This window comes from Misgurnus anguillicaudatus, chromosome 23, assembly GCF_027580225.2.
Source record: "Misgurnus anguillicaudatus chromosome 23, ASM2758022v2, whole genome shotgun sequence".
NCBI lineage: Eukaryota > Metazoa > Chordata > Actinopteri > Cypriniformes > Cobitidae > Misgurnus > Misgurnus anguillicaudatus.
The window spans coordinates 19,070,472-19,097,982 of NC_073359.2; the positions used below are offsets into that span (position 1 = coordinate 19,070,472).

General features: G+C 37.7%; 1 protein-coding gene across 2 annotated transcripts; it reads right to left on the reverse strand.

Moving 5' to 3' along the window:
• Positions 1 to 9,155: 9,155 nt before the first annotated feature.
• Positions 9,156 to 25,923, reverse strand: LOC129453880 (granzyme G-like). 2 transcript variants are annotated; one of them, XM_073862092.1, is made up of 5 exons: positions 25,865 to 25,923; positions 11,086 to 11,245; positions 10,283 to 10,403; positions 9,935 to 10,159; positions 9,156 to 9,819 (listed from the first exon to the last, which is right to left on the reverse strand). In XM_073862092.1, the coding sequence occupies exons 1-5, from the start codon at positions 25,917 to 25,919 to the stop codon at positions 9,667 to 9,669; spliced, it is 714 nt and encodes a 237-aa protein (XP_073718193.1). In that variant the 5' UTR covers positions 25,920 to 25,923; the 3' UTR covers positions 9,156 to 9,666. The 2 variants fall into 2 exon arrangements, with proteins under 2 accessions (XP_073718193.1, XP_073718192.1); XM_073862091.1 differs by lacking the exon at positions 25,865 to 25,923 and adding an exon at positions 11,453 to 12,051 and having other exon boundaries at positions 9,191 to 9,819.
• Between the last annotated feature and the right edge of the window lie 1,588 nt (positions 25,924 to 27,511).

Below are 27,511 nucleotides of genomic sequence, written 5' to 3' on the forward strand. Positions count from 1 at the left end.
ATTTTGAACTTGGACATAAATACGAAGAAATATAATAAGATTGTTTGATAAAAAGTTATATATCTACTAACGTAGGAACTGAATGGTTCCAAATGGCCCGGCATTGAAATGCAAACATCAGATCTGAGGGGTCATTTTTGTCTTCATGGTTAAAGTGTTCAGCTTTTTGATTGTAATAATAATTTAACAGCTCAGCGCTGTCATATAGCAACATGCGGTGTTTTCAGCCTCATAGTGTTTATTTTGGATTTCAGACATTTAAATACACATAAGCACTGGTAAAACAATAGCCTACATTTAGTTTGTAAAATACACACTGATGTCTGTGGAAGCAGCAATACAAATCTATTCAAATAAGATAGTAATTTGCAAATAATAAATAAATATTATTTTCAAATAATAATAATTTGCCGACGTTTCAGACAAACACAGTGGAAGTATAAGGTTTACTTTATTGTTATAAAGGTTATAATGAAAAGACGGGGATGCGCTCCTCCCTTGCGAAAAATAAGCGTGCTTAAATGTACTTTTATAAAGTGTACTTATTACATAAATATAATATACTTTAATACAGTTAAGTGTGAATTAAATGCAATCTTTTCGGAACACTTAATGCACATTAAATGTAATTAATTTCAAATATATCATATATTAAGTTGAAATAAAATTAAAAAGTTGCCATTAAGAGTTAACTTAATTGGTACTTTATTACAACTTTATATCTACTTTCATAATTGCTTCTAGTGTTTTTACAATATAGGCTACTTAAAGTGCACTACACAATATAATGACATGAAATTAATGTGACTTAAAATACACTTTAATGTCGGTTAACAATAAACTTAAGTGTGGATTAAATCCAATGTTTTCAGCGAAATGAATAAACATTAAGTGTAATTAATTTCAAATGTATCACATATTAAGTTGAAATTAAAACCAATAAGCAAATTTTTCACAAGGGCTGTCAAGCAGCTAACAGAGCTAGGCCGACGAACGTGCTCTTAAACAGGAAATAATTTATGGAATTATTTGTGCATCTTTAAATAATTGTAAGAATACATTTCCTTTAAATATATTTTTGTCATATAAAGTTTTAAGAGATAATAATGTCTTTTCCACTTTTAATTGCTTAGACTTGTTAATGCGGTTAACGTGTTTTGCGTATTTACCTCAGAGTTTATTTCAGTAATATTGCTGTTTTTCCGGTAATAATAATACAATTTACATGTCAATCCTGCTTCCTTATTCGTTTATAAATTGTATCATGCTGTTGTGTAAAGTAATATGTAGATATTTATTGCCATATGAGACGTTCATTGCCGTTATATGAATACTCTCGTCTATTATTCAAATCATATGCGGAATAAGGTGTGCATCTTTAAATAACTGTAAGAATACAGTTCCTTTGAAAATAATTTTTGTCAAAGTTTTGATCAATAATAATGTTGTGAGGATAATGCCATTGCCGTTGAATACTCTCGTCTACAATATGGATTATTACGCTGTTTAAATTTTGCTAGTGAGTTTCTGGTGACCTGTGCAGTTGCATATGGAGTGTTTTATGGAGCGCTGCATTTAAAAAATCTGTCGTTCCAAAGCGAGATCTCAATGTGTATTATTCATTAATTGTATAAGTTAACCCCCAACAATTTCAAATGCCCCCTCAGTCATTTCATCCTGCAGCCGGGCCTATAGGCAACTCATTACATTTTGTTTCAACTTAATATGTGATATATTTGAAATTAATTACACTTGATGTGCATTCAGTGCGCCGAGGAGATTGCATTTGGTTCACACTTAAGTGTATTAAAGTTTATTATATTTATGTAATAAGTACACGTTATAAAAGTACATTTAAGCACAATTATTTTTCGCAAGGGAGGTGCGCATCCCCGTCTTTCAAACATGTATCATTAACCTTTATAACAATAAAGTAAACTTTATACTTCCACTGTGTTAGTCTGATATGAATAACATACGTCGGCAAATTATTATTATTTGAAAATAATCTTTATTTTTTATTTGCAAATTACTATCTTATTTGAATAGATTTGTATTGCTGCTTCCACAGACATCAGTGTGTATTTTTCAAACTTAATGCAGGCTATTGTTTTACCAGTGCTTATGTGTATTTAAATGTCTGAAATCTAAAATAAACATTATGAGGTTGAAAACTCTGCATACTGTAATGTTGCTATATGACAGCGCTGAGCTCGTCCGTCTGGCTCAGCGCGAAAGACGTTTGAATCTGACAGTAATGTCACTGAACATTTTAAATCCCATGTGGATAAGGTTAAATTGTTGTTTAGATCGAAAGGTTGAACATTTTAACCATAAATACAAAAATGAAACAGAGGGGGTACGAACCAGATCTGAGGGGGCAATTATATATCTACTAACAGCGGACATCAATGATCGTGTGGTGCTGTGTGCACGGCACGCACGGAGTGCCCACTCTTTGTTGGATGGCTTGGGATAGCCTAGTATGCCCACACTTTGTCCATTGTGCCCACATTTTCCCCACGTATTTGTATTAAAATACATTTTTTCACACAGTATTTTGTATTTGTGATATCTATGAATTTGTGATAGAATTTTGTATTTGAATTTTAAAACAATTCCATATATGTATGTATGCCTATCTCAGATCATATGCATGTGAAAGGCAGTTTCTGGTATAACTAGCAGAACACAAAAGGTTTTCTGTGTCATTAGAAATGCAGTCAAATAGTGGGACAACAAGGATAACTGATCATGAAGGTAAGAACCTTAACCATGCCAGGTGAGGGATAAATTATGGCTGAAAAAACAAAACAATTAATTAAATATTCATGTCATATGTGTATTTGACATATAAATTCGTATTACCTTTATGTTAGCTGTCCTATTTTGAGACAATTATTAGCCTAATAATAATAGTATAATTAATATTATATAATTCATTCTTAAAATGAGGTTAAACCCTTGGAAAGACATAGGAAATAATATAGAAATTTAGCCCTTTTATAGACGTCTTTTCAACGACCATGAAAAGACGTATTTTAACCTTTCACTTTTCAACCAAATTTAGCCTTAATCTAGACGTCGATTTATAGACGTCTTTTCAACGACATGAAAAACACGTCTTTTCACCTTTCACTTTTCAACCAAATTTAGCCTATTTCTAGACGTCGATTTATAGGCGTCTTTTCAACGACATGAAAAACACGTCTTTTCACCTTTCACTTTTCAACCAGAATTTCACGTCATTAAGACGCCTGGAGAAGTCGTCGTTTCGACGTCTTTTCAACCAGATTTTGCTGGGTGGGTGATGTCATAGGTTGATTTGTCTGCGCAGTGCTGCATACAGTCAAATACATGTAAACAACGCGCCCGTTTCGTGACTTCCAGGCCAAATACAGAAGCCTCTACACTCGTAATATATTCATTTATTTAAAAAACGTGACAATTTCTCTCTAGAAAGGCGCGCGTTGCAAGCAGCCTTTCATGTCTATGTGTGCACGTGTGTGTGCGCGGCGCAGCGGCTCTTAATAAAAAAACGCACCCAAATCTCGAAAAAGCTAACAGTTTTCACACAAATATGTTAAGAAATACAAATATAATATACTCACTGTGAAAGTTGTAGTGACCTTGCCATTTCCTCACTAAATGAAGCATTGCTCGGTGCGTTACACTGAGGAGAAAACATCATATGCTTTTGTTTGTATGCTGTAATTATTCAGATTTTCACTCAGTTTAACTAGAAAATGACTTTAAAAATACTTAAAAATGTCTTAAATGTAAATATTTAAGTACTTACCATAACTTTATTGTAGAAAATGTCGATCATCAACTGCCACGCATCCACACTGAAGCCAATTAAATTCAGGTGCATTCCCATACGCTTTTCTGGCTGAACTATGTTCAGTCAACTCAGATTTTTCATTTGACACGATAAATTGGCTGAGCAGAGTTTAATATGTTCTGTGAATATACATTTTTGTTTTAAGCCAATTCTTTAGGTTTTAATTACCACAATGCATATTTTTGTTTAGCGAGAATTTTTTGAAAGCAATATGTTGAGTCAATACTTAACTTTCAGTTTCCACAATTTTTTAAAATATATATTTTTTACAATGTGTGAAGCTAATCTATTTTCAAGAATCCCCCGCAAAGTCCTTCTGTTAAAAAAAAGGCATGTGCAGAAGAGGTTACAATTTGCCAAAGAACACATCAACTGGCCTAAAGATGCTGTCTGCATCAGACGCAGAAAAGCTTATCCATGCTTTTATGACCTCTAGAATAGACTATTGTAACTCGTTACTCGGGGGATGCCATGCAAATCAGGTAAACAAGCTACAGCTGGTTCAAAACGCCACCGCAAGAGTGCTTACTCGATCTAAAAAGTATGACCACATCAGTCCAATTCTGGCATCTTTACACTGGCTACCAGTTAAATATCGCATACAATTAAAAATATTACTAATCACCTACAAAGCCTTAAATGGCCTAGCGCCCTCGTATATTAAAGAACTACTATCAGAATACAATCCATCACGTAAACTGTGCTCACAAAATTCTGGTCACTTAATTATCCCTAGAATATCAAAAGTGTCTAAAGGTGGTAGATCCTTTTCCTACTTAGCTCTGGAATGATTTACCAAATAATGTTCGAGTATCAGACACAGTCGATCAATTTAAATCTAAACTTAAGACATTCTTCTTTAACAAAAAGAATTAACATAAAATGTCCAGTAAATGTACATTTCCCGCAGTAGTTAGTTTGTCTAGAACAAAGCACTCACATACCTCATATGGGTAATACACTATTGCTGCAATAGTTAGCCTGTCTGGAACCGAGCTGACTTGAACCACTATAATGTTTGACACTTGCATTACATGCGAACGGCCCCTACGCTAATAGAATTCTGTTTTTCTCTCCCTGTCTCGTCCTCAACCACGAGGACAATGAGACAAACAGACCCAGTTCCTGTTGCTGTGAAGATCATCACACCACTGATCCACTGGCTGTCCTTCAACGTGATGACCAGCCGATGCCCGACCAACGACCACCGGCTAAACCAGTTTAATTTGCTTACACGCCTCCTATCCCTACCGTATCTATATATATATATATAAATATATATTAATTCCTCCCAAGGGTTTTTGTCCTTCTAGGAGTTTTTCCCATTGGGTTTTTTCCTAGGGGGGTTTTCGTCCCAGGGAGAGTCAGCCAACTTTGGCTTAACTTAGCACTTTACTGTATACGTTACATTATTAATATGCTCGCTTGTACGGTTTAACCGCTATCTCTACTTCTTATATTATCTATTGATTTTCTGTGTTCTCCTCTACATCTTCTCATGTAAAGCTGCTTTGCAACAATTAACACTTGTGAAAAGCGCTATATAAATAACATTGAATTGAATTGAATTGAATTGAATAGAAATGGAGGAACATTTTGTGGACTGATGAGAGTAAAATTGTTCTTTTTGGGTCCAAGGGCCACAGGCAGTTTGCGAGACGACCCCCAAACTCTGAATTCAAGCCACAGTACACAGTGAAGACAGTGAAGCATGGAGGTGCAAGCATCATGATATGGGCATGTTTCTCCTACTATGGTTTTGGGCCTATTTATCGCATACCAGGGATCATGGATCAGTTTGCATATGTTAAAATACTTAAAGAGGTCATGTTGCCCTATGCTGAAGAGGACATGCCCTTGAAATGGTTGTTTCAACAAGACAATGACCCAAAACACACTAGTAAACGGGCAAAGTCTTGGTTCCAAACCAACAAAATTAATGTTATGGAGTGGCCAGCCCAATCTCCAGACCTTAATCCAATTGAGAACTTGTGGGGTGATATCAAAAATGCTGTTTCTGAAGCAAAACCAAGAAATGTGAATGAATTGTGAAATGTTGCTAAAGAATCATGGAGTGGAATAACAGCTGAGAGGTGCCACAAGTTGGTTGACTCCATGCCACACAGATGTCAAGCAGTTTTAAAAAACTGTGGTCATACAACTAAATATTAGTTTAGTGATTCACAGGATTGCTAAATCCCAGAAAAATCCCCTTTCAACTAATTGCCCAATTGCACAGCCTTAAGAGCGTGCATATTAGAGTTGTTCCGATTCCGATACCAGTATCGGAAATGCGTCCGATACCACAAAAAAATCTGGCATCGGAATCGGCGAGTACTTGAACCCATGTACCGATCCGATACCATTTTCTTAATTAACCTAGTTATGCCCGTTATAGCTAACACTAAAGCTAACGCTGCAAAGCGAAACTCATTTCTTCTTCGCTGCTCTGAATGCGAACACCAGGAAGTTACCACACGCGTGACGCAACCATTGTTTACCTAGAGCGGCGAAGGAATGAAAGCGTGCAGCCGTATGTCCGCTGTTTGTAAGTATTTCAGACTAATAAAACATCGACATGTCTCAACGGAATCCGCGCCCGCAGATTTCCACGGAAAACTCCGCAGATTTAATGCCCGTGATTGACAAGCACACATACCCCGCGCTTGAGATTTGAGATGTCATTGACAACAAGCACACATACCCTTATGCATTTGTGAGCAGCATTGACAAGTACATGAACCCTGCGCGTGCTGTTTGCTGTGATTGTTTTTAATGATAAGAGCATGAACTGTTTGATATTTGAGATGAAATAAAACTTACCACTGAGTTTATGTCTATGTGACGCGAAAGTCAGCACACATCATCATTTCAAATCAGTTTACAAGACGAATGCTATTGTTATGTTTAATATAAAGTTTACATTGCGTTGTAAAAATGATGAAATTATCTTCATACGTGCCTAATTCATAATAAGAACGTAGTAACACAAGCTTTTATTTTGCTATAATATACATTAACAATAATATATGTCATTTTAGGCTACAAACTATAATTCTATCTTGACAAGCACATTATCTGGTTCATGTTGGTCCAGTTTAATTCAGAGGACTCATTGGTTTGGTGTATTCATTTTAATTGTAAGCCTTTAAAAAGTAATTATTTTAGATGCAATTTTGTACTATTTAATAGCTTAAATTCTTTAATTTAAAACCATCCCGAAGAATTCCACAGATTTTTCCAATTATTCTAAAACTAAAACAGCCTTTCAGTTTACAGTGTTAGATTTGTGGCTGATTTTCTCATAAGAAAAATAAATATTACTGTTAAATGTCTTTCAGATAATAAAAATACTGTAGTTCACTGTATGTATTTGTTCATGTTTTATACAGGAATAAGTCTGAAGCACACCATAAAACAGTTATATCCATTCATACAGGGCTAGTAGTATGTACAGCTGTATATTATACAGAGACACACCCAGGTATCGGATCGGTACTCTGTATCGGCCGATACCCTGAGCCCAGGTATCGGAATCGGTATCGGGAAGAGAAAAATGGTATCGCAACATCTCTAGTGCATATCATGAATGCTGGGTCTTGTTTGTTTTCTGAGAATCTACTGAACCTACTGGTAACTTGTTTGCCACGTAGCAATAAAAAATATACTAAAAACCTTGATTATTCTGGTTAGTCACATTGTACTGCTATTATTTTGAACAATACTGTATACAAACCTTTAGCACAGTGGTTCTCAACTCCAGTCCTCGGGGCCCAGTGCTCCGCGCATTTTGGATGTCCCTCAAATCCGACACACTCAGTTCAGTTCATGGAATCTATCCTAACGAGCTGATGATCTGAATCAGGTGTGTTAAATAAGGGAGACATCCAAAATGTGCAGAGCAGTGGCTCCCGAGGACTGGAGTTGCTTTAGCATGATGTCACAATGGTACTCACCCATAAAATCTGGATGTGGAAAGGCATCGACCTCTATGCCCTCAGGTAAATATTCTGTGTCATTAACACCCAAATACACCACGAGATACACTCTTCAGTGTTAAATACTGAGTCTAGTGATGGGCGATTTCGAAGCACGCTGAGGCATGAGGAAATGACTTCGGAGGCATGAAGGCAGCTCAGAGAAACTCTTTCGGACGCGCTTCAAAGGCAGCGTGTTTGAAATATAAACAGAGAGTGCCTTTGTCATAACTAATCACATACCGGTATTTGAAAACTACAATACTAATTTCTCGGTAGAAATGCAATTAAAAGGTGTAAAAGTGAAAATCTACCTTTATTTACATTAAATTTGTGCTCCAGTCGCTTCCTTGGCCACCATTTTATTTTTTCGAACTCGACCAGGCTCGACCAATCACATTCTTATTGTACGCCCAAGCATAGGTATCTCAGGAGACAGGTAGTAAACTTAACATTAAATTCGGACATGCCTTGATGCCTTCCTGCCTCGGTAAGTTGCCTCAGAAGGCAGCAATTTAGAGTTTTCGGACGCAGCCATTAAGTCATAACTGTTTCGAAATATTTCGAAAATCTGATGATTCACCACTAGGGGGAGTTGATCACAAATGACCAGTGTACGTGAACTTGGGTCAGTTTTATTATAAAAGTTCATAAAACATTCATTCTTCTGACTATTAACACTACCATTTTGTCTACTTTTTGTTAATAGACAGATTTAATGAAAAAAAGTGCATAATTAAAAAGGGAGTTCGTTGTAATAATTTGTATACACTAAAAACACAGAATTCACTTTTAATTATGTCTTAATTAAATTAAATTACGTTTAAAGAAAAATAATAATTTAAAAAATCTTGCTATTATTTTGTAAAAAGTGTAAAATGTCTTGCTGCTTTTACACTATTTTGACCAGCAGGTGTCGCCAGCGATGGTGTTTCAATCGCTTCAAAAAACTGAATCAATTTGCGAAGCAAAGCTTCGTTTCTCCCACCATCACTAACTGAGTCAAGGGACTCATACCAGGAAAATGAAGCTAGAAATTTCATATCTGATTAATTCATTTCAGATTCATATCTGTACTTAAACATCTCTGAAAAGTGCCGATCATCAGCTTTTGCTGATTTATCATGAAGTAACACAACATACATGTATATGTCAGCAGTGTCCAATCTGTCTCCTGGAAGATCACTGACCAACTCTAATCTGATCCAGACATATCTGTCTGTAATGTTTAATCTCACAGATATTTATTAACTGATTGAAGTGTTTTTTTCTTGTTTATGTAACTGCAGTAGAGTTAAAATTGTGCATCTCTCTGGAGAAGCATAAAAATGTTCTGCCATTTTCTCAAAATTGTCAGTTTTGTGCTGATTTCTTTTATTGATGAATATTAATGCATTACATTTATTTTCTCGCATCTTCTGTGTAATAAAATACATAACATTTTTCAGACTGAATACCGAACATGTTTCTAAGTGGGACTTTTGTGCTAAACTTGCTCTTTATATTAAGTCAATCAAATTCTATTCAATCAAACTAAATGTATTTTTACAGCAACTGTGATTGCTCAGCCTTGTAAAATAACCCATGGTTTTGTTTTTAACAAATCATGGCACATCAGCCTATTTTCTTTGCTGTTTAGTTACTTAATTCAGTGGTATAAATTTTCAAACCAAGGTGTCTGCAGTGAACATGTAATACAAAACAATCATGGAGTTGCAGAGAGTAATCATTTTAAAACACTTAAAATGTGATAAGAATTTGCCTTTATTTCAAGCAAGTACATTCAATGAACTTTCTTAAATCACACACATGCTCTAATATCAAACATGACTTGGTTTGTGTGCTTTAAAGAGTTGTTTCCATTATTTCACGAATCCATGGAAGGTAGTGAAAGATTTGAGTATAAATGCTAAGGTAGGTTGTAGACTCCACCTGTATGAAGTAAGACATGATGCCCTGTGCGACATTTCCACAAATAAGTGGACCCCCATCGTCCCCCTGTTTGTGAAATTGTGCTTCAATTAGCCATAATTATACCATCAAAATACAATTACAGTATAATGATTAAAATCTTGCATACAAAAGCATAAGTGAGAGCATATGAAATGAATACCTGTGATGGTCCGGCTGTTCCCTCAGTGCATATAGTGTGAGGTATGGCACAATTTTCAGAGTCTAAAAGAGTCGAGTTTACTTCTCTCAGGACTCTTGATGGAGACGCGTGCCCGTATTTCTCCCAGCCCCAACCCATGACCATGCAGTTACTTGAGCTTTTTGCTCTAGCTCCTGGCAGGGCAATGGTCTTCACTGTCTCGCTCAGAGTTACTGGGGTTTTCAGCTGAATAGGAAGACATGTAAAGCTGCTTAAAATGATGTGTCATATGTCTTTTTTATTAAAGAAATGTATTACACATACAAATGCATATTAAAATTGATCAGTTGCTGCTAAAATAAGACAAACCTTCAGTAGCATGATGTCATAACCTGGCTTGTTTGCAAAACTTTCATGTGGAAAGGCATCGACCTCTATACCCTCAGGTAAATCATTTGTGTCATCAACACCCAAATACACCATGAGATGACTAAAGCAAACAAAATAAACTAAATGTTATAAAAATTTAGCCCCAAAGAAAAGATTTATATAATTTTGTGACAATACTTTGGTAGCGCTGTTTATGTAAACAATACACATTCACTGGATACTTTATTAGTGTATGAGTGTACTATACGATTGTTTAATATTCATCATTAAATGGTTATTAGATGTGTAAATGCATTTTGGTAGGTGCAGATTAATCCAAATAAAATAAATATAAATATGCAAAATTAATAACGTATGAGACTGTATTTGAAGAGTTTCGTTGCAAAACGAGATAACCACCGTTTTTTTAATTGTTCAGAAATCTCGTTTTTTGGTTCTGCATTCCAATTAATTTCAATGCAACTGCAGTTGGTTTGTTTTGATTTAAACCTTCATAACTTAAAAAATACAGCTAAGTAGCACAATAAGACAAAAGAATAACATGATAACATAATAATAAACATGTTTTGTCAAAAATGTAAAAAAATGGATTTATCTCATTTTGCAACAAAACTCTTCCTTTACAAACGATTAAAGCAAATTTCAGATTCATCTCGCGTCTGGTCATTAGGAATTGTTTCCTTGTGGAAGGTTAGTTACAAAATGTATCATAAATATTTTACAGACATGCAGATTTTGTATTTTAACATCAAAGGTCACTTATAGCATATCATTATACTCACTCTTTTTTGCAGTGGGCAGCCGTCAACACAAAATCTTCTCTTACCAAAAAACCACCACATGCTTCTGAAGGTGTTTGTGGGTCACGAATGTAGACCATGTATGGGCGGCTGTGTGGACTGGACACCTTACCGTCAACGATACCATGAACCACACCGACACCTGAAGAGAGATTGATAAAACCTCTGGTGATGTTTTTAGTTGTGTTATTGCATGTTAGTAATATTCAAAATGATAATAAATCCATTTGCATTGGTAAAGACAGATTCACTTTATTTCCTCCTATTCTAAGTACTTATTATGAAACTATTTAAAGGGTTATGAGAAACTGTCTGCTGTTATTATTGTAGTCTGATATGAAGTCATTACCTGGGGTGCAGGAGTGCAGCAGTAGCAGTGTAGTTATAAACCAAAAGATGCTCATTGTAGTGACTGTTCAGTCAAGTGATGTGTGAAGCACGGTGAAGTCGTCTTCTGCTTTAAATACAGAGTCAAGGGACTCAGACCAGGAAGATAAAACCAAACACTATACCATGCACTGAATTCAGATCAGTTTATTTAATTAAGCACCTTTCAAAAGTGCTGATCATCGGCGTTTGCTGATTTATCATGAAGTAACCATACTTTTGGTGATAAGATCAAACATACATACTTATGTCAGCAATGTCCAATCTGTCTCCTGGAAGACCACTGACCAAACATAATCTGATCCAAACATATCTGCCTGTAATGTTTAATCTCATATATCTTTATTAACTGATTGAATTAATGTGTTTTTCTGTCCTTATGTGACTGCAGTGGAGTGAAATGATACTGAAATAAGATAAGTCAAGAACTGATGAGATGTGCCACTTGAGAACCATAAAATATTCTGTCGTTTTTCTCAACATTGTCAATTCTGTGCTGATTTTTTTACTTAGAGGAATTGTTAATGCATTACTTTTTCTCGCATCTTCTGCATAATAAAATACCTTTTTTATTTTTATAAGGCTGAAATGCTGAACTGCTGTGTCTCAGTCAGCTCCTGAGGTCTTGAATAAGTACATTGTGTCCACCGGTTCGGGCACTGGTAAGGAAATGCTTAAGCACGTTGTGATCATTTACAGCTGCTATTCATTAACAGTCTACAAAACCAACATCTCTCTGACTCAATTTCAAACACTTGTTAAAGTATATTTAATTTTGTTTTCTTATTTTTTATCACATATATGTGCATACTTTGAAGAAATACAGAAACATTTAAATATTAAGTAGATTGTGGTCCCTTCCTGTCTAGCAATGTGTGTTAATATTAAAACTTAAACAAACATTTGTCTTTACAAAAGTCCTATAGTTGCGTTTCATGAAGCTTATTGAGTTGGCTTACGTGATTTCGGTTGGACAGCTTTAGAAAAGGTCAGGTGATTTCTGGTAAGGGAACATAGGGACCATCGATGCTCATGGGGTTTTGCGTTGCATTGTGGGAATCGTTAAGAAATGAACGTTCCAGTGCACTGGAAGAATTTTGCGATTGAGACAGCCCTTAAAATGGCCGACTCCCTGATCAGTGCCCTGACTACTAAACAAGGAAGCAAAGTGAGACACAGCCACTGTTCAGTCAAGCAATGGGTGAAGGACAGTGAAGTCTTCTGCTTTAAATACAGCTCATTTAAATAAAATATCATAATACGACAAAATAATAATCGTTTAATAATAATTATAATTTCTTCTTATCAGTTGGTCGGTTAAATATTTGAATATTTTGCACTGTCTGTAGAGTTGACCATCTGCATTTCACTGCTATTACATACTTATGATATATGTGTGTGATGAATAAAGAATCTTGAATCTTGAAATAATTTGTTCGGATAGGACAATATTTGGCCAAGATACACCTATTTGAAAATGTGGAATCAGAGGTTGCAAAAAAAAAGTTTAAAGTTGTCCAAATGAAGCTCGCTCACAAAAATATTTTTATATATATTTATGGTAGGAAATGTACAAAATATGAATGGAACATGATCTTTACTTAATATCCTAATGATCTTTGGCTTTAATTTTTTTTGACCCCATACAATGAATTGTTGGATATACACTCAACCAAGGATTATTAGGAACACCATACTAATACTGTGTTTGACCCCTTTCACCTTCAGAACTGCCTTAATTCTACGTGGCATTGATTCAACAAGGTGCTGAAAGCATTCTTTAGAAATGTTGGTCTATATTGATAGAATAGCATCTTGCAGTTGATGGAGATTTGTGGGATGCACATCCAGAGCACGAAGCTCCCGTTCCACCGCATCCCAAAGATGCTCTATTGGGTTGAGATCTGGTGACTGTGGGGTCCAGTACAGTGAACTCATTATCATGTTCAAGAAACCAATTTGAAATGATTCAAGCTTTGTGCCATGGTGCATTATCCTGCTTCAAGTAGCCATTAGATGATAGGTACATGGTGGTCATAAAGGGATGGACATGGTCAGAAACAATGCTCAGGTAGGCCGTGGTATTTAAACGATGCCCAATTGGCACTAAGGGGCCTAAAGTGTGCCAAGAAAACATCCCCCACACCATTACACCACCAACAGCAGCCTGCACAGTGGTAACAAGGCATGATGGATCCATGTTCTCATTGTGTTTATGACAAATTCTGACTCTACCATCTGAATGTCTCAATAGAAATCGAGACTCATCAGACCAGGCAACATTTTTCCAGTCTTCAACTGTCCAATTTTGGTGAGCTTGTGCAAATTGTTGTAGCCCATCCTCCTCAAGGTTGTGCGTGTTGTGGTGGTTATTTCAGTCAAAGTTGCTCTTCTATTAGCTTGAATCAGTCTGCTCATTCTCCTCTGACCTCTAGCATCAAAAAGGCATTTTCGCCCACAGGACTGCTGCATACTGGATATTTTTTCCTTTTCACACCATTCTTTGTAAACCCTAGAAATGATTGTGCGTGAAAATCCCAGTAACTGAGCAGATTGTGAAATACTCAGACCGGCCCTTCTGTCACCAACAACCATGCCAGGCTCAAAATTGCTTAAATCACATTTCTTTCCTATTCTGACATTCAGTTTGGAGATCAGGAGATTGTCTTGACCAGAACCACACCCCTAAATGCATTGAAGCAACTGCCATGTGATTGGTTGATTAGATAGTTGCATTAATGAGGAATTGAACAGGTGTTCCTAATAATCCTTTAGGCGAGTGTATAGGGTGTATGTATGTTGAACTTGACGTAACCAAAGTAGACAATCAATAATGACAACAAACAGACAGTGGATGAAGTATCAATAAATGTCCATGGCAACAAACAAGGGATCCAGAGATACTTTAATGAAGGAGATATTAACCTTTGATATTCCACCATTGGAAAAACAGTACAGCACCTCTAAGGGACACTGAATTCAGATCAGTTTATTTAATTTAACAGCTCTGAAAAGTGCCAATCATCAGCGTTTGCTGATTTATCATGAAGTAACCACACTTTTGGTGATAAGAACATACATGCTTATGTCAGCAATGTCCAATCTGTCTCCTGGAAGATCACTGACCAACACTAATCTGATCCAAACATATCTGCCAGTATCTCACAGATCTTTATTAACTGATTGAATTTAGGTGTTTTTCTGTCCTTATGTAACTGCAGTGGAGTAAAATGATACTGAAATTAGATAAGTCAAGATCTGATAAGATGTGCCACTTGTGTCATGTGCCTTTAAGAGTTTAGAGAACCATTAAAATATTCTGCTTTATTTCTCAACATTAATGCACAAGTGTTTTCCCACCTCTTATGCATAATTAACTAGGATACCTTTTATTTTTAAGGCTGAAATGTGATACATGCTGCTAGTTTAAAGGTGGAAGCTAAACTTTTGTGATGCAAACAGCTCAGTTTCGTGGCAGTAATGGTGAGGTGTGTATTTGCTGGTAGCATTCAATTTTTGAGAAACACTTTGGAAAAGGGAGTTGGGCCGAGTAGCACAACACACTTGTAGCCAATCAGCAGTAAGGGGCGTGTCTACTAACCAACATCGTTGTCTGGGTTGCGTAAGTGTGGGGAGGGTCTATCAAAATAAGATCCAGATTTTGTTGGGTTAGGAGGTGTGTTTGTTTAGGTGATTTCAAACCGTGAGATTGTGCACCCCGCCTTTAAATCAATCAGATTCTATTAGGTGAAAACTAAATGTATTTTATGGCTAAATGTGCTTGCTTGATCAGTATCGTTAAATAACTGACTGGTTTTACTTAACAAATCCCGGCACTGCCTATTTACCTTATTGTTTATTCTCCAGTTATTTTATGTTATAAATCTTTACCACAAGGTGACAGTGATGGCCTATTGTGAACATTTGTAATACAGCTAGATTGTGTAAGTTTTTGCTTCAGAAATCAACAGGCTTATGGAGTGATAAGGGTTCATCTTTAGTTGTATAATAAGCTGAATGATGTTGTAGACCTCGATATGGAGTAAGACACAATGCCCTGTGGGACATTTCCACAAATAAGTGGACCACCAGAGTCTCCCTATAAGAGAAAGTTTGCTTATGTAAGCCATAAATATAACATTAAAAACAATAACAATATAATCATTAATTGTTTTTAACACTAAAAAGAGTCTCTAGCTGTCTCTGGGGCTGGTTCCCATACAAAAATATACATATTACATTACATACTAAATGGCAAATATTAGAACCTTTTTAAAGAGTTTTGTCCCAATGACAGTAAACAAGTGAAATGTATGAAATAAATACCCGTGCTGGCCCAACTGTTCCCTCAGTAAAGAAAAGTGTGACAATTTTCAGAGTCTAAAAGAGTCAATTTCACTTCTTTCAGGAATCTTGATGGAGTCGCCTTATTGTATTCCTGCATCGATTTACACATTTAGTCTGACAATACTTTGGTTGCATCATTCACCTATTAAAATATCATTCACCATTTTATTAACATATAAGTCAGTAAATGTTAATTACACCTGAAAATGTGTTGATAATAAAGTTTCTGTGATCAATATCACATTTCAATGATATTGTACACATAATAGAAAAAAAAATCAGCTTTTCATTTTACAACTAAGGTTTTATAGTTAGGTAAGTTTGTGTTTTGATTTCACTGATAGTATATTATTTTACTCACTTTTTTTTTGCCGTGGGCAGCCGTCATCATAAATCTTCTATTATCAAAAATTGTAGATGTGTGTTTGTCACGAATGTAGACCATATATGGGCGGCTGTGTGGAATGGACACCTTACCATTAAAGATACCATGATCCATGCCGACAGCTAAAAAGAGATTGACAAAACCTCTGGTGATGTTTTTAGTTGTGTTAAAACATGAAGTATTGTTAAAAGTATTGTACAGATTCCCTGTATTTTCTCCTACTTATTATGAAATTATTTAAACGGTTATGAGAAACTTTCTACTCTTATTAGTGTAGTCTGATATGAAGTCATTACCTGGGGTGCAGGAGTGCAACAGTAGCAGTGTAGTTATAAACCAAAAGAGGCTCATTGTAGTCACTGTTCAGTCCAGCGATGTGTGAAGCACAGTGAAGTCATTAGAAGTGGTTCCCTGGTACCTGTTTTCTACCGCTAAAAAGCTTGGAAAATCAAGCACATTACTTAAAATAACTTTGTGTTCGTCTGAAAAATTATAATTATGTTGATCGAGAATGGCTTGAGGGTGAGTAAATTATGGGTAATTTTCATTATAGGCTGGAGTATCCCTTTAAGCATTTAAATTCTGTAAAGTCAAAGCTAAGTTACTTTTGAACACAAATCGTTTAAAAAGATGAAGCAAATCCTCATGTGATATCTTATTTCAGAACTATCATTGAAATGAAAACTTTCCTAATTTAATACAAATACTTGGGTGATAGTTCACCCAAAATGAAAATTCTGTCATAATTTTCACATGCCATTGTTATTCATTAACTAATGTTAACTATAATGAACCTTATTGTAAAGTGTTACCAAAATGTGTTTGCCATTTTCTCAAAATTGTCAGTTTTGTGCTGATTTCTTTTATTGATGAATATTGTTAAAGGGATACTTCACCGATTTAGCATTCAGCTTTGTATCTGTAGAAACCCGGCAGTATTACTGAATGACCATGTTTCCCTCCATCATTTCCCCCTGAGAGGAGAGATATCTGCATTTTGGTTCTGCAAAAAAGTCCTCCGATGATGCAAAAATCGTCATATTACATCATCGGAGGACTTTTTTTGCAGAACCAAAATGCAGATATCTCTCCTCTCAGGGGGAAATGAGGGAGGGAAACATGGTCATTCAGTAATACTGCCGGGTTTCTACAGATACAAAGCTGAATGCTAAATCGGTGAAGTATCCCTTTAATGCACCGCTTTTTTGCATCTTCTGTATGATAAAATACAGTTTTATTTTTCAGGCTAAATGCTGAGGTGGGACTTTTTTGCTAGACTTGCTTTTTGCATTAAATCAATCAAATTCTATTAAATCAAAACTACATTTATTTTTATGGCTAACTGTGATTGCTCAGCAATCAATAAAACAACTGACTGGTTTTGTTTAACAAATCATGGCACATCAGCCTATTTTCTTTGCTGTTTATTTATTTAATTCAGTGGTATAAATCACCACAAGGTGCCTTCTGTGAACATTTGTAATACAAAACAATCATGCAGTTGAAGAAAGTAATCATTTTAAAACACTTAAAATGTGATAAAGATTTGCCTTTATTTATGAGCTTTCTTAAATCACACATGCTCAAATATCAAACATGACTTGGTTTGTAATGCTTTAACGAGCTTTGTTCATGATGTCATGAATCCATGGAAGGTAGTGAGAGATTTGAGTATACACTGAAAAGCTTGTACACTCGTCCTTTATTTGGTAAGACACAATGCCCTGTGGGACATTTCCGCAAATAAGTGGGCCCCCAGCATCCCCCTGGTTGTGAAATTGTGCTTCAATTAGCCATAATTATACCATCAAAATACAATTACAATATAATCATTTAAATCTTTCGTACAGAAGCACGCGTATGACATGAATACCTGTGCTGGTCCAGCCGTTCCCTCAGTGCATAATGTGTTACGTGTGGCACAATTTTTAGAGTCTAAAAGAGTCAATTTCACTTCTTTCAGGATCTTTGATGGACTCCTCTTATTGTAGGGGAGAGCGGGGTAAGTTGTCACACGGGTAAGTTGTCACACTGTTAATAACTCCAACACTAGAGGCTCTATCTCAAAAATCAAATAGCCACTTTATGTGACTTCTTCATCTATAGTGAACTTCCTGTTCACATGTGGTCAAGATCACTGTAATCTGAGGTTAGCACAATTTTCTTATTTTTCTGCTTAAAAAGTAAAAAAAAATCACTTTACATTTTATGCAATACAACTTTGTTAGGTGTGAATGTTTAAAATGATTATTTTGCACAAAATAGAGGAGACCGTAAAGTGTCTTTTGATACTTTAGCTAAAGTGATATGATGAGCTAAACTTGAGATTTAGACAACATTAGCACACAAGTAAGTATGGGGCAAGTTGTCTCAATGACTTTGGGGCAAGTCGTCACATCTGACAACTTGCCCCTGTACAAACAAACACATCGAACATGCTCAGAAAACATGATATAGAAAAGAATAAGCCTCAATCTAGCAAAAAGCTGTTTCAAAAGAAAGGGAAGCAGAAATCTGGACCTATGAAAAACAAGGCAGCTAAAAGAAGAAAAATCATGCAAGAGTCATCATCAGATGATGAAGAGTGCTTCTGCCTCGTCTGTGTAGAGCCATTTTCAAAGAGTCGTCCAAAGGAGACCTGGGTAAAATGTGTAAAATGCAACAATTGGGCCCATGATGCTTGCACCTCAGGCCAGGCAATTTATGTGTGTCAGAATTGTGATTCTGGAGATGAGTCCTATTAGTCATACAGGGCATCTGTTTTGTTCAGAGGTTAAACATGTTAAGTTAAGCAAGTTATCTGCAGCGTTCCATTCAGTTATCTGGTTTTATGTGAAAGCCATAGAACATTTGAACCAAAGTTCAAAGTAAAGTGGTCTTGCCACTTAATTGAAATGTGCATTATTTGGATTGAAATAATTGTTTTTCCAGATTCTCCAGGCACGGATGTTTATATTTCCAGTTTGGTTTGAGTTTAAAAATTAAAATCAATATTCACAATTAAGTAGTTGTGTTCTTATTTTTAGATAATCTAGTGTGACAACTTACCCGCCCTAGTGTGACAACTTACCCTCCGATGGGGCAAATTGTCACAAGTGCACAGTCACTATTCAACAGTCTACAACTCTGTAATGAGATAAGATATAAAGATGTTATGAATACAACATATGTGCCCAAGACTTCCTTCTTTCATTTGGTATGAGATTTATACCATTTTGATGTATGGTGCTCAGTAAATGTTAGACAGTGTGAAAAGTGTGACAACATACCCCGCTCTCCCCTATTTCTGCCATCCCCAACCCATAACCATGCAATAACTTGAGATTTCCTCTCTATTAGTTTCTGGCAGGTCAATGATATTCACAGTCTCGCTCAGAGTTACTGGGGTTTTCAGCTAAACAGGAAGACATGTAAAGCTGCTTAAAATGATGTGTCCTATGTCTATATTATAAGTTATGTATTACACATACATACAAACATGCAAATGCATATTAAAATTGATCAGTTGTTGCTAAAATAAGACAAACCTTTAGTAGCATGATGTCATCACCTGGCTTGTTATCAAAACCTGGATATGGAAAGGCATCGACCTCTATACCAGCAGGTAAATGATTTGTGTCATCAACACCCAAATACACCATGAGATGACTAAAGCAAACAAAATAAACTAAATGTTATAAAAATTTAGCCCCAATGAAAAGAATTACATAATTTTTTAACAATACTTTGGTGGCGCTGTTTTTGTATACAATACACATTCACTAAATACTTTATTAGTGTATGAGTGTACTATACGATTGTTTAATAGTAATCATTAAATAGTTGTTAGATGTGTAAATGCATTGGTTACAACATTTCTGTTATCAATACCACATTTTCAATTATATTGTCCACAAAAACGTTTATAGTTTGTTGCATTAAATTCTGCAATCTGGAATGCTTTATTCTTATATAACAACCCGCTAAAACTGCTAACACACAACTCTAATCCCGTCCTCCAGGCTTTGTGAGGAATTTTGGTAGGTGCAGATTAATCCAAATAAAATAAATATAAATATGCTAAATTAATAATGTATGAGACTGTATATTTACAAACTATTAAAGCAAATTGCAGATGCGTCTCGTTTGAACTGCATGTCTGGTCATTAGGAAATGTGGTTTCCTTGTGGAAGGTTTGCATTTCTTAGAAATGAAGTTACAAAATGTATCATAAATATTTCACAAACATGCAGATTTTGTATTTTTAACAACAAAGGTCACGTATAGAATATCATTATACTCACTTTCTTTTGCAGTGGGCAGCCGTCAACACAAAATCTTCTCTTACCACAATTCCAACACATTCTAAATGGGTTTTTGTGTCACGAATGTAGACCATGTATGGGCGGCTGTGTGGAATGGACACCTTTCCGCCAACGATACCATGAACCACAATGACACCTGAAGAGAGAATGACAAAACCTCTAGTGATGTTTTTAGTTGTGTTAATGCATGTTAGTAATATTTAAAGTGATAATAAGTCCATTTGCATTGGTAAAGACAGATTCACTGTATTTTCTACTATTCTAAGTACTTATTATCAAACTATTTGTAATGATGATGCGGAGGCAGCGGGATCCATGCGCAGATGTTTATTGTCAACGCCGATATACAAACAAATCAAAATCGTAAGGCAGAAGGGTAAACAAGGTCCAGGCATAAATCCAGTAACAATAAGCAGTCCAATCCAAACGACAGTACAGAGGGATAATCAGAGAGACAGAGGTCCAAACAAACAGGCAATGGTCACAACAGAATATCAGAATCAAAATGGAGATAGAACGCTCGGTATGCAGATAGAACTGGCAATACTTCGCGTCTGTATGTTGCCGTAAGCTCACTGAAATGGGAAATGAACAGGAAGACGAGAGAGAAGCAGAGGGCGGCGCTCAGCTAGTACTCCGGCGATGGCTCCCTCTGCTGACGTGGCGTTACAGAATCCCCCCTCCTAGGAGCGCCTCCTGGCGCTCTGCGAGGGCGACCTCGTGGCCGTGGTGCTGGTCGGTCAGGTCTGGCTCGATGGAAATCTTCAATGAGGTTAGGATCGAGGATGTCACCCGAGGCTACCCAGGACCTTTCCTCGGGACCGTATCCCTCCCAATCAACCAGATACTGGAGCCGGCCCCCACGTCGTCTTGAGTCCAACAGCTCCCTCACGGCGTATGCTGGCTCCCCCGCAACGTCGAGAGGAGGGGGTGGCTCTTGACTTTCCGCGTTGGGGTCGGCATCCGGGTGGTATGGTTTAAGGAGCGAGACATGGAAAGAGGGAGAGATACGGTAATTAACAGGGAGTTCTAATTGATATGTAACTTCATTAATTTGTCTGACAATATTGAAAGGTCCTACGTACCTCGGGCTTAACTTTTTGCAGGGTAGGCGCAGCTTGAGATCTCTGGTTGAGAGCCAGACCCTTTGACCAGACTGGTAGGGAGGATGGGGTTGACGACGTCGGTTGGCTTGATCTTCTTGATGACGGATAGCCCTTTGGAGCCTAACGTGAGCACTGCTCCATACTTCCTCACTCCTTCTCATCCATTCATCTACGGCAGGAACAGCTGACGGTTCTCCTGACCAGGGGAACATAGGCGGTTGAAATCCTAAGACACATTGAAAAGGGGTGATACCAGTCGAAGAGTGTCGTAGTGAATTTTGGGCATATTCCGCCCAAGGAATAAACTCAGCCCAGCGGTGTTGCTCTCTGCTGCAATATGATCGGAGGTATCGACCAATCTCTTGATTTAGGCGTTCCACTTGTCCATTGGACTGGGGATGATAACCTGAAGTTAGGCTTACGTTAATGTCCAGCTGCTTGCAGAAAGCTTTCCACACTTGCGAGGTGAACTGGGTACCACGATCGGATACAATATCTTCTGGAATTCCAAAATTTCTGAAAACATGGTGAAACATGGCTTCTGCTGTTTTCATGGCTGTGGGCAAACCTTGAAGTGGTACTAGACGGCATGCCTTAGAAAAGCGATCTATGATGACTAGAATTGTGGTGAAATTGTGATGTGACATGGGGCGTTGTGGCAGGGGGAGAGGTTTAAGGAGACCAGAGGGCAGTTCTTTGGGGGTTTTAGACTGGGCACAGACTCGACAGGCTTTGACATAATTAGAGACGTCGTGATTCAAAGACGGCCACCAGAATGTAGTTTTGGTGAGAGTGGTGGTTCTACTGATACCTGGGTGTCCGGAGCTTAGCGAATCGTGGATCCATTGAATAACACGAGATCGAAGTGATCGAGGAACGTATACTTTGTCAGGTGGGCTTTCAGGTGGTGATGGATCATTCTGGAGTTCTGATTGTATTTCCTGCATAATATCCCAAGATATAGGTGCAATGACCAGTGATGAGGGTATTATGGGAGTGGAGATGTTCTCTGTGGGTGTGGCTTCATGACGACGTGAGAGGGCATCAGCTTTGCTATTTTTGCTGCCGGGTCTGTAAGTGACAGTGAAATTAAAACGTGTAAAGAAAAGTGACCATCTAGCTTGCCTGGCATTGAGTCGTTTAGCACTCTTAATATACTCTAGATTCTTGTGATCAGTAAGAATTTGAAATTGATGTTTGGCCCCCTCTAGCCAATGTCTCCATTCATCAAGGGCGGCTTTCATAGACAGTAATTCTTTATTCCCAACATCATAGTTTCTCTCTGCACTCGTTAATTTACGAGAATAGTAGGCACATGGATGCAATTTATTCGTTGGACCCTGTCGTTGTGAAAGTACAGCACCTATACCGGTGTCAGAGGCATCTATTTCCAAAAGAAAGGGTTTATTAGGATCAGGGTGTTTTAAGATAGGGGCTGTGGTGAAGCATACCTTGAGTTTGTTAAAGGCTTCTTGTTCTTGATGGGTCCAGGTTAACTTCTTTGGTTTCCCTTTGAGTAACGAGGTGAGAGGCGAGGCTATCATACTGTAGTTCCTGATAAAACGACGGTAGAAGTTAGCAAAGCCCAAAAGGCGTTGAAGTTCTTTAATTGTGCGTGGTTGTGGCCATTCTGTGACTGCTTCGATTTTGGCGACGTCCATTTCGACACCCTGAGGACTGATGTTGTAACCCAAGAAATTAGTTTGCGTTACATGAAACTCACACTTTTCGGCTTTGACGTAGAGTTGGTGTTGCAACAGACGGGAAAGTACTTCTTTGACGTGGTCAATATGCTCTTCCTGGGTGGTCGAGTAAATGAGGATATCATCTATGTAAGCGATTACATACTTGTTTAGTAGGTCTCTGAAGATTTCATTGATGAAGGATTGGAATATTGCGGGTGAGTTAGATAGACCATATGGCATGACGAGATATTCATAGTGCCCTCTGGTGGTATGAAATGCTGTTTTCCACTCGTCCCCTTCCTTGATTCTGATGAGATTATAAGCGCTTCGCAAATCTAATTTGGTGTATATTTTGGCTTCACGAAGTTGTTCAAGGGCTGCAGGTACTAATGGTAAGGGATATGGAAATTTTACTGTGATGTTGTTCAGTCCTCGGTAATCAATACATGGTCTTAGTCCACCGTCTTTCTTCTCGACGAAGAAAAAGCCGGCTGCAGCGGGGGATGTGGATGGCCGAATAAATTCATTATTGAGGGCTTCAGTGATGTATTCCTCCATAGCTTGAGTTTCAGGCTGTGAAAGGGGGTAAACTTTACTTTTAGGTGGCATAGCATTGGGTAGTAAGTCAATAGCGCAGTCCCAGGGTCTATGTGGGGGGAGTTTAGTGGCTTTGGATTTACTAAAGACTTCTTGAAACTCTTGGTAGCAGGCAGGAATTTCAACAGTTCTTACAGTAGGACTTTCTACACTAGTAGAGAGGCATGGCTTGATTAAGGGATGAGTGATGCAGTTGGAAAGGCAGTATTGAGACCATTGGGTAATCTCACCTGTTCTCCATGAGATTTTCGGATCGTGAGCCGATAACCAGGGATGTCCAAGAATGATGTCGTGGCGAGGGGATGATATAACGTAGAACGAAATGGTTTCCTGGTGTAGTAGTCCTACTTGAAGTGTGAGTGAGGTAGTTTGTCGGGAGATACCGGTACCTATAGGTACATTGTCAATGGCAGTAATTCTTAGAGGGGGGTTACAAGGTTGTGTGGGAATATTAAATTCTTTTACGACTTCCTCATGAATGAGATTGAGAGCCGCTCCTGAGTCGATCATCGCTGTGAAAGAAAGGATATTATTTTCATGAATAATTTGTACATCCAAAGTGCAGGCTTCTTGGTATGGTAATGAGGGTTTAACGCTCACCATGCTGTTATTGCGATGAAGTTTAGCAGGGCAATTGAGATTGCGATGTCCAGAATTTCCACAGTAGAAACACAGATTCTGAGTACGCCTGCGTTGACGTTCCTCCAAGGAGAGCGGAGCTAATCCGAGCTGCATGGGTTCGCTGTAGGTAGGAGCAGGTGAGGGAGCAACCAGCGGCTTTCTAGGTGGGGCACTAACATTGAGGAAAGCTCGGGCATGGGATTTTTTGGGTGCATTACGCATAAGGTTATCTATGTGGACTGCAAGCGTGATATAGTCAGTAAATGAAAGATCCTCACCTTTACATGCAAGCTCTGCCTGTAACTCAAGATCTAAACTGTGTTGAAATATGTCCTTTAACGATTTCTCATTCCACCCACTTTGTGCGGCCAGAGTACGAAACTCGATGGCATATTCAGCAACCGGACGATGGTTTTGAGACATGTGGATTAGTTGTGAAGACGCGGTTTTACCCCCCGCCGGATATTCAAACACTTCTCTGAGTTGTTGCACAAAGTAAGAATAGGACGAGCGTAGTCTGAAATCCGTATCCCAAACCGCAGCAGCCCACTCGATAGCTTTACCAGATAAGAGAGACATTACTTTAGCGCATTTCTTTTCGTCAGGTATATTTCCATCATCGTGATCATTGAAATAAATCTCTAACTGGCGAATAAACCCCTTAACATGTTCGGCGGTGCCGTCAAACTTATCAGGCTCTGAAACGCTCACCTTCTTAGCACTCGTAGCTGGTAACGACTGGATGTAGCGTGTGAGGTGTTCGTTTACCGACTGAAGTTTGGTGAGTTGCTCCTGGAAACTCTGAAGAAGATCGCTCTGGTAGTTATAGGCGGCCTGCAACTTGGCGACATCCGCTGGATCCATGGGAGGCGAAGTATTCTGTAATGATGATGCGGAGGCAGCGGGATCCATGTGCAGATGTTTATTGTAAAAGCCGATATACAAACAAATCCAAATCTTAAGGCAAAGGGGTAAACAAGGTCCAGGAATAATTCCAGTAACAATAAGCAGTCCAATCCAAACGACAGTACAGAGGGATAATCAGAGAGACAGAGGTCCAAACAAACAGGCAATGGTCACAACAGAATATCAGAATAAAAATGGAGATAGAACGCTCGGTATGCAGATAGAACTGGCAATACTTCGCGTCTGTATGTTGCCGTAAGCTCAGTGAAATGGGAAATACACAGGAAGACGAGAGAGAAGCAGAGGGCGGCGCTCAGCTAGTACTCCGGCGATGGCTCCCTCTGCTGACGTGGCGTTACACTATTTAAACGGTTATTAGAAACTCTCTGCTGTTATTAGTGAAGTCTGATATGAAGTCATTACCTGGTGTGCAGAAGTGCAGCAGTAGCAGTGTAGTTATAAACCAAAAGATGCTCATTGTAGTCACTGTTCAGTCAAGTGATGTGTGAAGCACAGTGAAGTCGTCTTCTACTTTAAATACAGAGTACAGACATTTTACCATGCACTGAATTCAGATTAATTTATTTAATTTAACATTAAAAAGTGCTGATCATTAGCATTTGCTGATTTATCATCAGGTAACCACATTTTTGGTGATAAGACCAAACTTGCATGCTTATGTCAGCAATATCCAATCTGTCTCTTAAAAGACCACTGACCAACACTAATCTGATCCAGACATATCTGTCAGTAATGTTTAATCTCACAGATCTTTATTAACTGATTGAATTTAAGTGTTTTTTCTGTATGTGACTGCAGGGGAGTGAAATGATACTGAAATAAGATAAGATATAATAAGTCAAGATCTGATAAGATGTTCCACTTGTGTCATGTGCCTTTAAGAGTTTAGAGAACCATTAAAATATTCTGCTTTATTTCTCAACATTAATGCACGAGTGTTTTCCCACCTCTTATGCATAATTAACTAGGATACCTTTTATATTTTTAAGGCTGAAATGTTACACATGCTGCTAGTTTAAAGGTGGAAGCTAAACTTTTGTGATCAAACAGCTCAGTTGTGTGGCAGTAATGGTGAGGTGTGTATTTGCTGGTAGCATAACATTTTTGAAAAACACTTTGGAAAACAGAGTTGGGCAGAGTACCACAACACACTTGTAGCCAATCAGCAGTAAGGGGCGTGTCTACTAACCAACATCGTTGCCTGGGTTGCGTAAGTGTGGGGAGGGTCTATCAAAAGAAGGTCCAGATTCTCTTGGGGTAGGGGCGTGTTTGTTTAGGTGATTTCAAACCATGAGACTGTGCACCCCGCCTTTAAATCAATCAGATTCTATTAGGGGAAAACTAAATGTATTTTATGGCTAAATGTGCTTGCTTGATCAGTATCGTAAAATAACTAACCGAACAAATCCCGGCACTGCCTATTTACCTTGTTTATTCTTCAGTTATTTTAGGGTATAAATCTTTACCACAAGGTGACAGTGGTGGCCTGTTGTGAACATTTGTAATACAACTAGATTGTGTACATTTTTGCTACAGAAATCAACAGGCTTATGGAGTAATAAGGGTTCATCTTTAGGCGTATAATAAGCTGAATAATGTACAGCCAGACAGTTGCTATAACACAAGGTGATACAAAACCCCTTTTCTTCTTGTCAGACTCCTGATCAATCTGTCAGGGTTTATTCTGTAACAACCGTAGAGCATAAAAGTTTACTCACTCTTATTTGCAGTGGGCAGCTGTTATCACATATCTTCTCTTACTAAGAAACAACTACATGCTGAATGTTTTTTAAGTCCTGACTGTTGACCATATATGGGCGGCTGTGTAGAATAGATACTCTAATGCCATCAATACCATGATCCATGCAGACCATGATTCCTGAAGAGGAATTTGTGTTAAATATGGTGTAATATTTAGCCTATCTGGTCTTAATTGATGCAAGGACAAAGCATGCACAAGCATTATCTGAGCAAGAGCAAAACCAATTGTCCAGCAGGCAAACTTTGGGCATTATACTAACATGAATATAAACCTAGTCAGCATGCACT

Bases quoted from the DNA above. Each gene is read 5' to 3' on its own strand.
- LOC129453880 (XM_073862092.1), bottom strand. From the start codon at position 25,919: ATGAGCATCTTTTGGTTTATAACTACACTGCTACTGCTGCACTTCTGC. The intron at 10,404-11,085 runs GTGAGTATAATG...TGTTTGCTTTAG, and splicing joins GCTGCCCACTGCAAAAAAGA to TCATCTCATGGTGTATTTGG. The intron at 10,160-10,282 runs GTTTGTCTTATT...CTTCCTATTCAG, and splicing joins ATGACATCATGCTACTGAAG to CTGAAAACCCCAGTAACTCT.